This window comes from Hibiscus syriacus, unplaced genomic scaffold (assembly GCF_006381635.1).
Source record: "Hibiscus syriacus cultivar Baekdansim isolate YM2019G1 unplaced genomic scaffold, ASM638163v2 tig00000910_pilon, whole genome shotgun sequence".
NCBI classification, from domain to species: Eukaryota; Viridiplantae; Streptophyta; class Magnoliopsida; order Malvales; family Malvaceae; genus Hibiscus; species Hibiscus syriacus.
The window spans coordinates 763,314-781,070 of record NW_024061831.1 but is presented as its reverse complement, the minus strand read 5'-3'; the positions used below and the strand labels follow the sequence as shown (position 1 = coordinate 781,070).

The 17,757-nt window shown below is 30.8% G+C and overlaps 1 protein-coding gene across 1 annotated transcript in view; it reads left to right on the top strand.

Annotated features, from left to right (window-relative positions):
- LOC120115905 (ribonuclease 3-like protein 2) overlaps window positions 1-16,615 on the top strand; it is a 43,815-nt gene extending 27,200 nt beyond the window's left edge. The window contains exons 3-6 of the mRNA XM_039136518.1: window positions 13,911-14,525; window positions 14,652-14,804; window positions 14,933-15,297; window positions 16,336-16,615. Of these exons, the coding sequence (XP_038992449.1) occupies window positions 13,911-14,525; window positions 14,652-14,804; window positions 14,933-15,297; window positions 16,336-16,510 (1,308 nt within the window). The 3' untranslated portion in view covers window positions 16,511-16,615. The remainder of the gene's footprint in view (window positions 1-13,910; window positions 14,526-14,651; window positions 14,805-14,932; window positions 15,298-16,335) is intronic.
- The last annotated feature ends 1,142 nt before the right edge of the window (window positions 16,616-17,757 follow it).

Here is a 17,757-nt window from a genome sequence, read left to right as displayed (position 1 = left end):
TTTTTATCTTTCAGAACTTCTAAAATTTCCACTATTTTCTTGGTATTTCCAAACAACTTGTTGATACAAACAATGATTGTGCATGATTTCTCATACTGTCTAGAATCAGCAGGTTCTACAGTAGTCCCTTGGGTATTTAACACCTCGAGATTGTTCTCCTTGATCTCTCTCTTTTCTTTTGTAGAGGTATCTCTTCCTCTGGCCAAAGCATCTATTCTATCCATCATCTTCGACATCTGCTCTTTCAATTTTCTTATCTCATTTTGCTCTTCGTCAGCTATATGATCTTTATGCACACAACTCTTTGTTATTCTCGAAGCCTTCTTAGGATGTCATTTCTCATATATGTTATAGTCTGCTTGATCTCAAAACCCCTTTGTTCGTCATGAAAACCTTCTACTATGATGACCACTCACCAATCAACAACTTTTGAATATGTCATGATCATGCAATGCAGACAAAGAGAAAACCCACATAAAAACAAGTTAATATAAATAAGATAACAAAATGACAAAAAGAAACAATAGCATAATAAATAAATTAATAAGCTAATATAAAAATAAGAATGAAAATGAAAATGCCAATGCATGAGATGTTAATTCCGAAAGTGACCACTTATAGAACAACCTTCATTTAGACGACAAGAATTCAGTAAGTACACCATGTAGTCAAAATATAAATGTGATGCTTCATCTCTTCATTTCCTTGAGTTGTAATCTTCATGGAATCTAATATTGCACCCCAAAGTTGTTGGCGTATTTTATCACCTTTGATGACGTCGGATGTTCTTAAATTGAATCTTTAAATCTTCATTCTTACATCCGATGCAGAGTGGTCATCATGTCTTTATGAAGGGTCTTCTTGTCCTTGGTATGTTTATATCTATCTTTTGATTCAGCATCTTAGCATTTGCACCTTTAAAGGAATTCTCCAATCAGCTTCAGGTTTATTTATTCATCGGATGTCCTTCTTCATGGATCGCCTGAACATCTTCTGATCTCCCGATTTTGACTACATGGATGAGAATTTCTTGCTTCAATATGGCCAACCTTCTTATTAGTCAATCACTTACGAATTAACAGCCCTCGATGGCATGAGGATGCAAATGCAATAAAATCACAATAACATAGAAATAGGACAAAAACGGGTTAGTGCACATAAGACAAACAACAAGATAGTGGATCAAATAAAACATACCCTCACATGTTGGCTACCCAATCATGCTTTAGTAAATCCTACCCAACATGATATCTACCCACATGCTTTGTCATTCACAAAAAATCCTAACCGCATGATATCTAGTTCACAGGATTCGTACGGAAATATAAAACTTAACCTCACGCTTTTCTAGTTTACAAAAATAAATAAATTCAAGGAAAATGTTAGAATGAGTTTCCTCTTATGTCTGCAGACAGAGATTCAGCATAAGACGAGCAGAGTTTTTGTATCACTAAAAGGGTCCTCGAACTGTCTTTTGTTGGTGCCCCCTTGGGCTTGCCAGACCCTCAACCCTCACCCATTATAGGCTTAAATGGGTCAAGTTCAATTCGAGAGGATACACTTCCCTATGTCCATGCAAGGAAACTCAATGTTTTGCTTGTAAACATAAGACATGTACCCCAGAGGTTACTTGCTAAAGCCTATGCGGAGAAAAGTAATTTTTCTCACGTAAGCGTAGCATTCACCCCTACCTAACGGGACAGAGCACAGTTAGAAGGCTCTAAATATCGAAAGGTTATAGCGATAGTAAGGGGAAACTCATAATCCTTTGCCTCGATCCAAGATAATCAACAAACTAAAATGAAGGTCAGAAAACTGAAACATGGAAATCACACGTTAGTACAATTATTTATTCGTTATCCAAATCACAAACTAGAATGCAAACAAGAAATTTAAATCAAACAAGGGATCAAAAACCAAATTAAAATGAACTTATAACTTTCGTTTGCAAAGATAATTAATTAATCGACTATCGGTTTGACTCTCTAAAAAAAGTCCTCAGCAGAGTCGCCAAGCTGTCGAAACGGTCTTTTTCAAGAGAGCGAGATTTTGAAAACCGCACCACTTTTAATTATTGATCTCTTTGATTGATTTTAAATTAAAAGTGAATGTGATTTAAAAAAACCTCTAGTTTCAAAAATTTTGGGATTCCTTTTTAAAAATAAAAACGTATGGTTCGAAGAGTCGCCACCAATCTTTGATTAGGGTGTGATTAGACACCCAAAAATGTTTTGCCATTTTAAATAAAACATAATTTTAATTAAAATGACAAATTGTGGTCTGTGTTAACAAAATCCGAGTTTGGGAGTCGGTTACGCGTGGGGAAGGATTAGCACCCCCACAGTGCCCTAATTCGGTACCTAGTCGATTAATTAATGTCTTTGCAATGAATTTTATATGTTCAACTTTAATTTAATTTTTGATCCCTTAAAACAAAAATGTGAATTTTGTAATATTCAAAAGCAACAAAATAGGTTAAATTAAAATTACCAAACCATTAGAAAGATAAAAAATATTCAATTATTTAAAATATTGAGACCATATCTTTAGGAGAGTTCTAATGATCTTTTCTCAAAAAATTTAAATAATCGAATATTTCCTTTTCTTTCGTTCCTGAATTTTAAGGCGAATAATCAATTCTTTTGGTGACACTGATGGGATACACTTTTAATTTAAAATCATCAAAAGCGGATATCTAATCAGTTAAGACAACTCACTTAAAACAATTTTAAATTAAAAGGATATTACCCTTAATCCAATTATGTAATAATGTCAAGTTATACACAAGGTTAACATGCACCATTTAATTAAGGAAATGATATGATTATCTAATTAATAAATAATATAAAAATAACATGCGATTGACCTTTTAATACAAAAAATTATACATTATAACCTATATATATATAATGCACAACCGAGACTAAATCATAAAAATAAAAACACAGCACATCGAACTATAAGCTTTAGAAAATAGTTATATTTATTAAAATATGGACTAAATAATATTAAACAAAATTTACTATTTAAGATGCTAACAAGAATAACTATTAAAATATAAATGTGAATTTTACCATATTGAGTACTAAAAATTATTACAAAATATTAAAACCAGAATAAATACAATATATACAGTACTGAAATAAAAATTAATTGAAATTACATTCCAAATATTAAACATAATGGAATTAAAAATAACATAAATATTGACTAAAATAGGAAACATGTAAAATATAAGGGCAGAATTACAACTTCAAGATATTTCATTTTAGTGACCAAGTTAAAATGCGGGTATAATATGAGGATAAAATTAAAAGGTTCTAGAAACGTGCAATTTGGGGACTATAATGCATTAAATTAAACATAAGTGTGACTACCTAGGTAATAAACCCATTCATGTTAAAATGGAGTATCATGGACCTAGTTAACTACATCGTTTCATCCATATTAATTAAAATCTTAAATTAACTTTTAACCTAAAAACAAAACACCATTCATGCTAAATCTAAACCTATTTCCACTCCCACGCCGCTCTCTTTGCCCTTCTCTCTCAGCTGTCTCCTTTCTTTTCTTCATTCGAGAACTTTGAAGCTCTACACCTAATCTGCCTCTCTGATTTCTCTCTCCAATGCTCAATCTCGAAGACCAAAGGCAGAGCACTGCCCAGACGATGAGGCCATGCACTTAAGGTAAAATGACCCTCTTCTTTCTCTTGCTTTAACTCAAGCTTACCCCTAAATTTCTAATTTTGACTGAGCTACTATGCCGTGGAATAAAGTCTAGACGAACCACGCTTAAAATCTACTCAGATCGAAACCCGAAGCAATGAACCCATGTAAAAAAAACTTTCTCTCTACTCGTATTTCATCCTGAAGCACACACACAAACACTGTTAAAGCAAAAAAAAAATTAAAATAAGGAAATACCTTAATGTTTTTGTATTACTCTCAATGAAAAAGGGTAAAACACCAATTACAATTTGTTTTCGGGTTCCTTTTTTTCCTCAATTCGATTACAATCGCTGCTCCTCTCCTTTTTTTTTCTTTGCTTCTAATGGTTGATGGATATCATTTGTTTGCTCTCGAATTGATGGCTCCTCCAGTTCCTCCCCCCAATTTTTTCCCGTTCCTGCCCTTTTATATATTTTTCCACCGAATTCTCCTTGTCATCTTGCATGTTAATTTTCTCTGCATTTGATAGTATAATGACATGTTTAGGTAGAAATCTCTAATTTTTTTTATGGATTAGGTTGCTTTTTGCTCAATTTTGGTGGATGATTGATTGACTTTTTTTCTTGATTTGGTTCAATGTGGGATGACTTTGCTGTAGGTTTCCCGTGAAATGCTGAAGATAGCATTATTGGCTAAAGCATGGGTCTTGTTCGGTGAGTGACAGCAGCACGTGGGAAGCATAGGCTTGTTTTATAACCTGCAAGAACATAAATGATATTATTAATAATACTAATAATTATTATAATATAATTGTTATAATAACAATAATATAATAATAATATAATAGTAATAATTATAATATAATATTTATAACCAGGAAAAAAATTGGTGTCTACACACACCATCATCTTCTTAGATGCAAAACCAATATTTTTTCTACCAATAAAACCTGAAGGCATTGAGTACAAGATGTTCACTTGAACATGAACCTTCCTACCAGAAGAAATAATATGGGGCATCTCGTATCAACTTCCTGAAGATGAGCCTAAATAATTGAGACATGCTAGGAGCAAGAAGCAGAAAGAAGAATTACTTCGAAATAATTCTATCATGCATTAATTACATTGTTTTCATGTGAATAAAACTTAATCCTGAAAATCTATCCCCCTGGGGATACCTTTTCTGCGAGGACTTTTGTGTATGAGATGATGAATGGCTTTGTTTCATTTATCCATATATGTATATATATATATCCCTTGTAGTCCCCTTTTGAGCATATAGTATTTTTTCTTCTGATTCAACCCTAACCAAAGATCACTCTCCACACTGGGGGGCAAGGTTAAAGAAATCTGCTCGCATGAGTGAAGACATAGATACAAATGAGATACCGAAATGTGAACCAAATGCCAAGTGTGAAGATCCAATCAAAACAAAGAAAAAAAAAGCAAAGAGAAAATAAAAAAGAGCAACGAGAGCATGATGAAACTGGAAGAAGTGAGCGAGTTATTTACTATCTCAATAAGAAATTTACTGACTGTGAGAGTCGATATTCCTCAATTGAAAAGTTGTGTTGTGGTTTGGTATGGACTACTAAGAGACTGAGATAGTATTTGTTGTATCACTCAACCTGGTTATTATTAAGAATGGATCCATTAAAATATATGATGGAATCAACTGCTTTAACCGGAAAAATGGAAAGATGACAAATGTTGTTGTCTGAATTTGACATAGTCTATATAAATCAGAAAGCAGTAAAAGGAGGTGTTATTGTTGATTTCTTTATAAGCAGAGCATTAGAAGACTATGAGCCAGTAAAATTTGATTTTCAAAATGAGGACTTAATGAGTATATTTGCGGCGGAAGAAAATGCCCCGAATAATAAAGCCTGGAAAATAAACTTTGATGGTGCCTCAAATGCTGTGGGACATGGAATTAGGGCAATACTAGTTTCACCAGAAGGAGATCATTATCCTTTTACTAGTAGGCTCGCATTTGAATGCACAAACGACATGGTAGAATATGAAGCATATATCTTGGGTATTCAAGCTGCAATTGAGCGCAAAATTAAAAGCTTGAAAGCATTTGATGATTCTACTCTAGTTATTTATCAACTTCGAGGGGAATGGATGACTCGAGACTCCACATTGATAGAATACAAGGACTTGGTGATGAACTTGATCAAATAGTTTGAAGAAATTTCTTTCACTTATCTTCCTCGTGAAGAAAATCAAATGGTGGATGCTCTGGCTACGTTAGCAGCCATGTTTAAGGCTGATAATCAATCTCGAATGATGCTTATTCGAATGAGTATAAGGGAAATGTCAGATCATTATTGCAACATTGAGGAAGAGGAGGAAGATGATCTCCCTCGATATTACGATATTCTTCAGGATGTGAAATATCAAGCTTATCCAACTAAAGCAACTAAGAATGAAAAATGAACTTTAAGAAGATTGAAAATGGAGCACGTTCTCGATGGAGACATTTTGTACAAAAAGAAGAAGTAAAGATCAGGTTCTTTTGAGATGTGTGAGGCCAAGAAAATACTTGAAGAAGTTCATGAAGGGGTTTGTGGAACACATTCAAATGGATTCACAATGGTTAGACATATCATGAGGTTTGGATATTACTGGTCCACCATGAGATTGATCAAGCACAATCATTCCAGAATCACTTCACTCGAAGATCATGAAGCATCTAGAGAACATCAAGAGAAATATATACGAGTATATTCAAATTGAGCAAGACAGGATTGAAGGCATCAAAATGAATTAATCCTTGGTTCAGTACCCTGAAACACTTGTTTGGGCCTATTATTCTTTTCTTTCATAACCATGAACCATGACCAACATTATGTACCTTAAAAGGTTCCTTCTAATCATACATGGATTTCTAAATAGAAAAGACTATCTTCAGATTTCATCCTGTACACCAATATTAATCTTTATTTGCAAAAAGGTTTTCTAAAATCTTTAATGCATGATAGAAAAAAATGACAAAGGGGGGTTCAAGACGTAAATTTTGAATGACGTTTTGAAACCAAAGGAGGATTCGAGTTGAAAACCTGAAAAAGACGGCTCGAATTTAAAAATGGTGCAACTGAGGCGATCTCACAAATTCCTAGATAAGACATTGCACAATCCGAGTGTGACCATGAGAGGTGGGAGTCGGAGAACACTTCCAGTAGAGGAGCATACAAGCTACCCTGTCATCAGCCCATGCTCTACTCATCAGCACCAGCCCATGCTCCACTCACCAGCACATTACCTTGTTGTTCCCCACTCAAGTGCCTGCACATGCCATGCCAACTAGCTCCCATACTCTGCTGCCCATGCTTCACCCATTATTCCACCATTAAACAAATACAGGAAATTAGTATTATAGGATTTTGTATTGGGTATAAAACCCAACCGAATTCTATGTAAAAAAAAGGGAGAGGGGAGCTCAGATTCGAAAAAAATGTAAGAGAGGCTCTCGATTCGAACAGAAAAAAAGGCAGCTTGTAACCATCCGAAAATCAATACACAAGGAAAATTTTCAGATTCAAGCATTTTCCATATTTTTCATCAATGGTATTTTTTATTTTGCATACATGTTTTCATTTTTGAATAACAAAAAAATTAGAAAAGAGATTAAAGCTTACCGTGGTGGCCGAGTTAAATTCGACCACCAAGGGATCGTGGTCGACCAGATTTTAACCTTGGAGGAGTTCGACCGGCGTTGAGGAGAGTCCCCTAATCCATCTGTTTTGTTTATTTTATTTCTGGCACTTAAGTTTCATTATTTATAATTTAGTCACTAACATGCTATTTTCTGTTTTTTATTTATTTTTGATTTGGGCATTTAATTTTCCTTTTCTTTTATTTTTGTCCCAGACTCTTTAATACTCTAACATTTATTTTCTTTGAACTAATTTACTAATTGTTATTTAGTTGTCTTATTATTGTACTAACTTTTCATTTTTATTGTTATCACTAACATTTTATTTTATTGCATAAACTAATCCCTAACTTTCAAATTTATGTAATTTATTTTTGTTTATTTATTTATTTATTTTTCAGCACTTTAATTTCAGTACTTTATTTTTCTGTCCTTTAACTTTCGAGCATTTTATTTCAATCATCTTTTATTTCCAGCACTTAGTTTTCAATATTCGTATAGGCATCTTAACTTATTATTTCTTTTTATTTTAGTCATTGATCTTGCTTGTATATATTTATATTTTTGTTTCGGTCTTATTTATTTACACTCTGGTTGGTATGATGTTTTTAATCTCGATGGATAGTTTAGAAAGTTTGCATGTTGATCCCTTATTTATGTGCATATTTAAATAATTATTAACACCCTCTTTTTATAAATCATCATTGTCTTTTAAATATGTAAGTGGAAAATGTTTATTGTGAGAGAAATTTATGAAGACATCTCCCAACTAAAGGGAATGTATCTTTCCGAAGATTTTTCGCATTAATGTCTATTTGTATTCGATAATTCTTTTTGTTTAACGTTTATTTATTTTGATTATTTTAATTTCATTTTGTTTTATTTTTATTTTACTTTTACAAAAATTGCGAAATAACGTTTTTGTAAGGGGAATATATGAAAAAGTCTCCTAACTATAAAGGAAGTGCATTTTCAAAGATTGTTCACATTTTTAAATAAATTCGAATAAATAAAAGGATCATAATTTAAATACATTTTGAAGTTTGTAATTCCCAATATTTAAACATTGAATAATTATTTAGTTACCAAAATTTGGGCGTTGTGGAGGTGCTCACCCTTCCTCATACGTAACCGATTTCGAACTCTTAAAAATGAATCTTTGGTAAAACGCAGATCATTTTGTTGTCTTTTAATGATTTTTCTAAACTTATTAAAATGATGTTTAAGGTTTCCAATCTACCTAACTTAAAGGTTGGTGGCGACTCCAAGATCAAATTGTTTTCAAATCGAATTTCATCGTTTTCCCCCCAAAAATAAATTTTAAAGTCGAACGGATCCCCACGGAAACGTTATGACAGACCTGATTTGATATTTACCTCACTTATATATTACCATTGATGAAATATAAGATTTTAATAAAATTGTGAGATTTTGAGTTTATCATAGTAATTAATATGATTAATTTTTAAATGTTATAATAAAATATTAATTATGATAATTAAATTAATAAATATACTTAATATATTAATTATGATTATTAATATACTTTATATTTAATACTTATATTATATACTTTTGAACTTATGTACTATATACTTATATACTTTATATTTAATATATATATATATATATATATATATATATATATATATATATATATATATATATATATATATATATATATATATATAATATATAAAGTTTTAGTTTAAAGTATATATACATATGTAATAATATAAAGTATAAGTATATTATATATATGTAAAGTATAATTATAAAGACTAAAATATATAAGCATATAATATAAAGTATATAAGTATATAATATAAAATATATAAGTATTAAATATAAAGTATATATATATATATATATACATACTTATACTTATATGTATATACTTTATATTATATACTTATATACGTTAGTCTTTATAATTATACTTTATATATATATATAATATACTTATACTTTATATTATTATATATGTATATGTATATATATAATTTATAGTTTATATATATACTTATATACTTTATATTTAAACTATATATTTTATACATAGTATATATAATTTATAGCTTATATATAGTTTATATTAATAAAATATATAATTTATACATAGTATATATAATTTATAATTATACATAATAAATAAATATAAGTTGTATATATTTAAATATAATTCATATATAATTTATATATAAACTATATAATTTATATTAATAAACTATAGAGTTTATATATAATTCAATAGTTCATATATAAACTCTATAGTTTATACATGGTATGAATAGTTTATACATAATATATATATATAGTTTATATATAGTATATATTAATAAATTATATAGTTTATACATAATATATATAGTTTATATATAGTATATAATAATATAAATATAAACTATATAGTTTATATATATAATATATATACTTTATATATACACTATATAAATAAATTAGCTGACCCTATTCCCATATGTAATGGGGTAAAAGGGAGGTAGGATAGTAGGTTGTCCCAAACGCCAGGTTAAGAGCAGCTTCCGTGAGAGACCTTCGGCAGTCAGAATTATGAATTGTCTACCGTGGGACACGATCCCACGACCACAAGATTAAGAGCCTTGCGCTCTACCAACTGAGCTGGACAGGTATTCTTATATATACACTATATAGTTCATATTAATAAACTATATAGTTTATACATAATATATATATAGTATATAATAATATAAATATAAATTATACACTTTATATATATATATTATATAGTTATACATAATATATGTAGTTCATATATAGTGTATATATATTATACAATTTTTTTAACTTTTGAAATGAATGTAATTTAGTTCATTTTATAGATTATATTCACATTTTACAGTTATTTTGATTTGATCCCTTTGTGTTGTTTAATTTATTTAAATTTTATTTGTAATTTTATATTTATTCAATTTAGTCCTTAAAATTATTTTTGCATCTGAAATTGACCCATACTTATTACTTATTTATATTTTTTAATTGGCCCATAACTTTTTAAATAGGTATAATTTAGTACTTTTTATATTAATTTAAACCTCACATTTTAAAATTATTTTGATTTGGTCCCTCATTAATGCGTATTTTTTAATTTATTTAAATTTTTACTTTTAATTTCATATTTGTTCAATTTAGTCCTTAATTTTATATTTTTCATAAAATTGATCCATGATTATTTATATTCGTAGTAATTTACTATAAATCATTTACAATTACAAATTGCAATTCAACGTTCGCGAAAGACGAAAATAATTTATCCAAAAATAAAAATTGACCTGATTTGAACTCAATCCGTATCTAATAAAGATCTGACCTGAATTTTATCTGCCAATAATGTCATCCGATCTGAACAAGATCAGCCTAAAGTCTATATGAACTTGAATTAACCTGGTATTTATCTGCTCTGGACCTGAACTATTTTGACATGAACTGACATCGATTCGAACTGAAAATAACCCGACCTAAACATTAATTGTACTTGGTGTCAAATCAACCTGAAAATAACCTGACCTGATTTGATATGAACCCGACCTAATCTAAGTTGAAATATAAATTTACCTGACTTAATATGTATCTTATTTTACCCGATCTAAGAAGATATGTTAAAACTTGAATGATTATCTGATTTTATATCCTAGACCTTGCTCGTGTCTTTGGTTGCTGGCGTGGAGAGGTAGTGGAGCACTGAGAGCGGGCATGCCTTGGGACAGGGTGTGGCAGGCTGGCAGCAACCGGGGCATTATATTTTATTTTATTTTATTAAGGGATCACTTATATTAAGGGATCATGTTACTTTTTTTGTATTTTATTTTATTTTTATTTATTTTTTGTAATTAAAAATAAAAAATAAATATACGTTAAAAAATTGCTGATTACAATTACATCGTTCAGTCATGGTATTCGTTGTAGTATTAAAAAAGCAGCACACAATTTTTACAATAATTGTTTAACCAATATTTCAAAAAATCTCTTAATATTTTATTAAATAATAATTTGAATTCTTATTTTTAAGATATTTTAATCTTTAATATTTTATTTTGAGACAAAAAGATATCTTATTTGAATAGAAATTATTTGTTAACAAGCAATTAACGCTTTAAAAAAAGAAGTTTTTACTTTAAATAAAATATTTAAATAAAATATTGAGAGTCAAAATGTTTTAAAATATAAAAGATAAAATGATTATTTGATGAGCATTATCCAATTCCAATCTATGATCTTATGTATCGCTTATTGACAAAATTTACCAAATCTATGTAATTTTCTAATATTGATCTTTAAGTGTATCCTATAGCCTTTTAATTGATATTTATATATTTTATAACTAAATTTAAATATTTTTTATTAATAAATATCTATACACTTTCTGTAAATAATGTATCATATTAAAATTAAAGAGAACCAACACTTGAACAAAAGGCAGAGAAAAAATACTTTTAAAAATGAGACTAGTCTAAAAATTAAATGTTTAATAGATGCTGTAGATGCTCATTGTAGTGCACTTGATAAGTTTTAAAATTGATATTTTAAAAAAATAAAGGGAGAAGTTTTTTATCCGAGTCAACTCAAAAATATCTAATTTAACTAGTATCGAACTTCATCTTAAACTTCAAATATTCCAACCCAAAAATTGTTATATGTCCAAATAGGGGATAAATGAGCATAATATTTGACTGGTTTTTCAAAAGTGTGTCCTAAAGGAACCAAAGCGCGAGACGCAAAGATGCGATGAAGAAAACTTCAGCCTTGACCAGAATAAGGTGTTTTACTTGAAGCACTGTGAGGCGTGCGCCTATGGGCTTTAGACGACATAACGGTTGTCATTGAGGGTATCACGGTCGTAAATTTTTTTTAAATGTCGCACAATTTACCCTAAAATAACTAAATTAAATATAATTAAAATAAAATTTTAAAATTTAAATTTCAGAAATTTATATTAATGAAATTAAGAATAAATTAAATAAAAATTAAAGTTTACATTTTAAACTAGAGATTAAATTATAAATTCTAAAAGTGTGAGAGATGTAAAATTAATATATTTTTAAAATTATTTTAAAAAATAAAAGAAATAAATCAATCTCTCCTCCTTCCCCCCGATTGTTCTACTTTTAATCTCAACTCTCCCCTCCCTTCCTCCTCCCCCCCCCCCCGATTTCATTATCCGAAAGAAAATTATGCTTTCACTCTCAACTCCCCCTTCCTCCTCCGGCGACCTTTCATTTTTTGAAACAAAGAAAAAATTATGATTGAAATAATGCTTATAGCGTCCTGTGATCGACGCAATTCACCGTTACCTGTTAAATTGCGGGCGCGACATACTGCTATTGGTGTGAATCCGTTACCCACCGCAAAAATCATGAAAACCGATTTCGGACGGCGACTCTACTGCAATATCACGGCCGCTATCGCATTTTCGGTCCGCAATTTGAAACTGGTTTATACATCAAAGAAAGTCAAAGAAACAAAGTAAAGGAAGACAATATAGTGGAAGGAGAAGAAAGAAGAATTGAAGCAGTATAAACAGATAGATCTATTAAGTAGCAATGGTGTGTGAATACACTGGCCACATTAATAGCATGATTTAAGGCTTTGGTTACACACATTCTTTGTTGTATAATGCATGAATTCAACAGTGAAGTGTGAACGAATGAGCCACGTTAATGACTGGAGTTAAGGCTTTAATCTAGACTGTATAGTGCATGAATCCAGTGAAGTGTGAATACACGAGCCGCATTAATGGATGGGATTAAGGCATTAATTTAAGTTGTATAATGCATGAATCTAGGTGTATATTAGCAAACAAAACGAGTAGATCGATTGGTGTAAAACTGCATAAAATGATTAGAGTTAAGGTATTAATCTAAGTTGTATAGATTACACAAAAAGAGTAATTTTGCATAAATATAGGATTGATATACTGCATAAATTCAGGGCTTGAGGATTGATATATTAAGGTTGCTTAATGCATAAATCTAGATGTATACCAGCAATGTCTTGTGAATTGTCGAAATAACTCTCAACTCTTGAGGATGGGACAAGCAATGGTAAAGAGATAGAGTATGGGAAAAAATTCAAGTGATTCATGAGTGAACTGGTGGGTAATGGGTATAGATATTATCTAGAATTGATTTATAAATCTTTTAGCATAAAATGTATGACTCACATGTGAAAGGTGTGTGTCTGCGTGCGCCGTAAGCCTAGGTTTCAGGGATTTTTTGCGCATTGATGCACGTTGCATCCATAAAAATATGTTTGATAAATTATTTACAAATCGTCCGTATAATCATTGTTATTAAGTTAAATAAATGAATATAAATAACATTTAATATTTTATTTTTTTTTATTTTTTCTTAATAAATAAAAAAGAAAAAAATCTCTAAAGAAGTAAAAGTATTTTTCTAAATGTAAAGAATTTTTTTTTATCCTTTTCATAAAATTACTAAGATGTGTTTTTTTTCATTTTCATCCTTAATCAAATAATGAGACTAAAATTTCTTTTACTTTTTTATTTGTTTAAAAGAATCTCTTTTTCACAAACCCTAGCCACATTTGGTATTCATCACCCTCTCTCTTGTCTCTGTTCATTTCTCTCGCATCACTACGGTTTCCTGTAGCCGTGGTGTTCGTCTCCGGCCTCCGTTGCTTATCCGAGACTTCAAATGTGACCGTACCCTTCCAGTCTCCTTCTACCGCATAATAACTCATAAATCCGAAACCTTCGTTGACTTCCACTGCCCGCCAATCCTCTTCAACAACATCACCTGCACCGCAGCCGCTTCCAAATACTTCTCCTCTCCGACACTCTCTTCCGGAAACGCTTCCTCTTCCGATTCGCCCACTTCCAACATGAAAGCTTCTATAGACGCCGTCGAGAGGATCCTCAATTACCGTTTTCAGGATAAGAGTCTTTTAGAGGATGCTTTGACACATTCTTCGTACTTGGATTCCTTTTCATACGAGCGTCTTGAGTTTGTCGGTGATGCAGCTCTGGGCCTGGCTTTTACTAATTACGTTTTTCTGGCTTACCCCAAACTTGATCCTGGCCTTCTTTCGTTGATCAGATCAGCTAATATAAGCACGGAAAAACTAGCCCGTGTCGCTGTTAAACACCGTCTTTTTCAGTTCGTTCGACACAATGCTGTTGGCCTTGAGCAAAAGGTGATTTCTTCGTTCATTGTCTTTTTGACGGTTTTGAAGTTGGACCAAGCATGTTGTTAGAAATTATTTAAATTTTGTTGCTGATTATCTTGTGTTTTGATTATTTGTTTTATAATGTTATTATAGGTTAACGAATTTACCATGCTTGTTAGTGAAGAAGATGGTCCAGTGGCTCACGGTGGATCAATGAAAGCTCCCAAGGTTTTAGCTGATATTGTAGAATCCGTGGCAGCTGCCATTTATGTTGATGTCGAATTCAATCTGGTAACACTTTGGAAGGTATGTTCTAAAGTTGTTTACCATTTTTTTTAAATTATAATTCTTCAATGCTTGTATTTATTAAAAGCCATATTTTGTTAGTGTCTGAGAGGTTGGTGTTAAAGGAATAGTTGTGGTATATATTGCAGATCTTTAGAGGTCTATTGGAGCCTATAGTTACCTTGGAAGATTTGCAGCAACAGCCTCAACCCGTGACATTATTGTTTGAGATATGTCAAAAGAAACGAAAGCAAGTTGACATAAGACATTCGAGAGATGGGGAAAAAACCGTAGCTACAGTATATGTCGATGGAAAGTTCATTTCATCGGATTCCTCATATCAAAAGGATATTGCGAAGCTTAATGCGGTAAAGGGAGCTTTGCTCAAGTTATCAAAGTCCATGGCTGTTGATGTTGATTTATTTGGAATTGATGGGTCTTTTGAGATTGGAGGAGCAAAACAGAAGTTGCACGAGCTCTGCACAAAGAAAAAATGGTCCAAGCCTATCTATGAGTAAGGCTTTTATACTTTCTTGTAAACCTATGAGATGTGGTTTTAAGTATAAAGATGCACTATCTCTTGCATATTGCCACTTAAGTATCCACTATCTGCTATAGTCTGCAGTTTGCACTTGTTCATCACCTATAATGATCTACATTTAGGAAGATAAGTCCATGTGATAAAGATTTATGTTTGACTAACCATTTCTGATATTGCAACTTGATCTTTAGAAGGAAATCAATGTTCCATGTTGGAGTCGTCTTTGACCGTTGATGACCATATAGGACTTCATGCCATAAGCAATACTAATCACAATGGAGAAATTGGTTGCATTCCCATTTCTTCAGTATAATCATGCCATCTGTGATTTGGCCCCTTATGAATATCTGTATCATACCCAAATCCCCGCATGAAAATATTTATCACTTTGTTAATTAGAGGACAATCCTGTTACCCTGTATAACTGTATTGCTAGTGTCTTGATGCAAATTTGAAGGACGATGCCAGGTTGTATATATATATATATATGTTTGTTCCATGTTTTGCTTATGTTAAATGTCTTGTAATGTGATCATCAGGATGCAATTTTGAAGGACATGCCCAGGTTCCAAGATCAGATACTGTTCTCGATGCATATGTTCATTCAATGTTTTGCCTTAGAATAAAAAATGTTGTATTATTATTGTCAGGATGCAATTTTGTTGGACAAATTTGGATTCCAAGTTCAAATATGGTTCTTGATACATCTGTTCATTTCATGTTTTGTCTATGTTATCTTGAATTGTTATCATTATGATGCAATTTTGGAGGACAACTCTGGTTCCAAGTTCAGATGAGTTTGATGCATATGTTCATTTGATGTTTTGCCTATCTTGTACTGTGATTATCACTCTACAATTTTGACAGACAATTCAGGGTTCCAAATTCACCTACTGCTTGATACTCGTGTTCTTTTTTTCCGCATTGATTAAAATATTCTCTGTTGTTGAATGTGTTTTCCGTTTCATAAAGCTTCTAATCCTTTACCCCTTTCATTGCTTCAACTCTCAGGCTTGCGAAAGATGAAGGTCCCTCGCATGAGAAGAAATTTGTATATGCAGTTAAAATTCCGACCAAAGGTGGAATTTTATGCATCGAAGGGGAGGAAAAATCCAGAGTAAAAGAAGCAGAAAACTCTGCAGCGTCAAACATGATTCGATCCCTCCATGAATATGGATATTTGTAATTTGGCCAGCAATTTGTATCATATCTTTACCGACTGTTAACATCTCTAAGATTGTGTGCCGGAATATTTGTAATAGCTATAATATTAATATTATTAGAAACTGAATTATATCAAATTTAAAATTAAATCCAGAGAATAGTAGATTCTAAAATAAAAAATTTAACGACTCGGATTACTGTCAATTAACTCAGTTTCAGGGAAAAAGAATAATTGGATTACAGATTAATTTTTCAAACTTTTCAATTTATCTAAGAAAAAAGAACATATTGTTAGATCTGTTTAGACTGTATGGCTCAATTAGAATTGATGGTTCGATTAATTTAATTAGTGACATAATATCGTGTGTAAAGTGAGCCCTTACAGATCAATAAAAAGGGATTCAAGAGAATCGAGATTGATCCGAGAAATTCGGAATATTTGAAAGGCTTTGATTAATTCTGGTAAATTACATATTTAGTACATAAAATATAAGTTTTGATCCGTTTTAGTATTAAATTTTTATTTTTTTTAAAAGTTAAGCTTAACGTTTAGTTTTATTTCATTTTAGTATCTCGTTATTAAAAATTTAACTTGTTTAATATATAAAGTATCAGTTTTAGCCCTTTATAATTTAGTACTTAAATTTTTAAAAACTTAAAGTTAAATTTTAAACGGGATACTTAAATGAAATAAAAATTAAAATTTTTAATGGTGGAGTACTAAAATAAAATAAAAACTAAACTTTAGGCATGATTTTAAAAAATGAAAGTTTATATACTAAAATAGATCAAAACTAATCATTTAGGTATTAAATACGTAATTTACCATTATTATTATAAGGTAACACGTGGGCCCCATCATTAGACCTTTGTTGGTCCTTTATTGCAGAATGCAGAGAATACTTTTCCGCCTCTTGAACGTGGGTGCTGTTCAGAATACTTTTCCGCCGCTTGAACGTGGGTGCTGTTCAGCTTTTGTGGTTTGTTTTGTGGTCCTAATTGCATCTGTGAGAGCTTTAAAGTTACTTTTTATTTTTTATCAAATCAATTTTGGTCATTGATTTTTAGTTATTTATATTTAATTCTTACATCTGTTTGATTTAATTTCTCGATCATTAATTTTCTTAAACTTATTAGAGATATTTGAGTTGATAATTAAAAAAAAAAATACACATGTAACTCATAGTCTTCTTCTTTCTTTATTCTTTTTCACCACCATAATCTAAAAAGAGTTTACATTTTATTCACCCTTCTTCTTTCTAACATAAT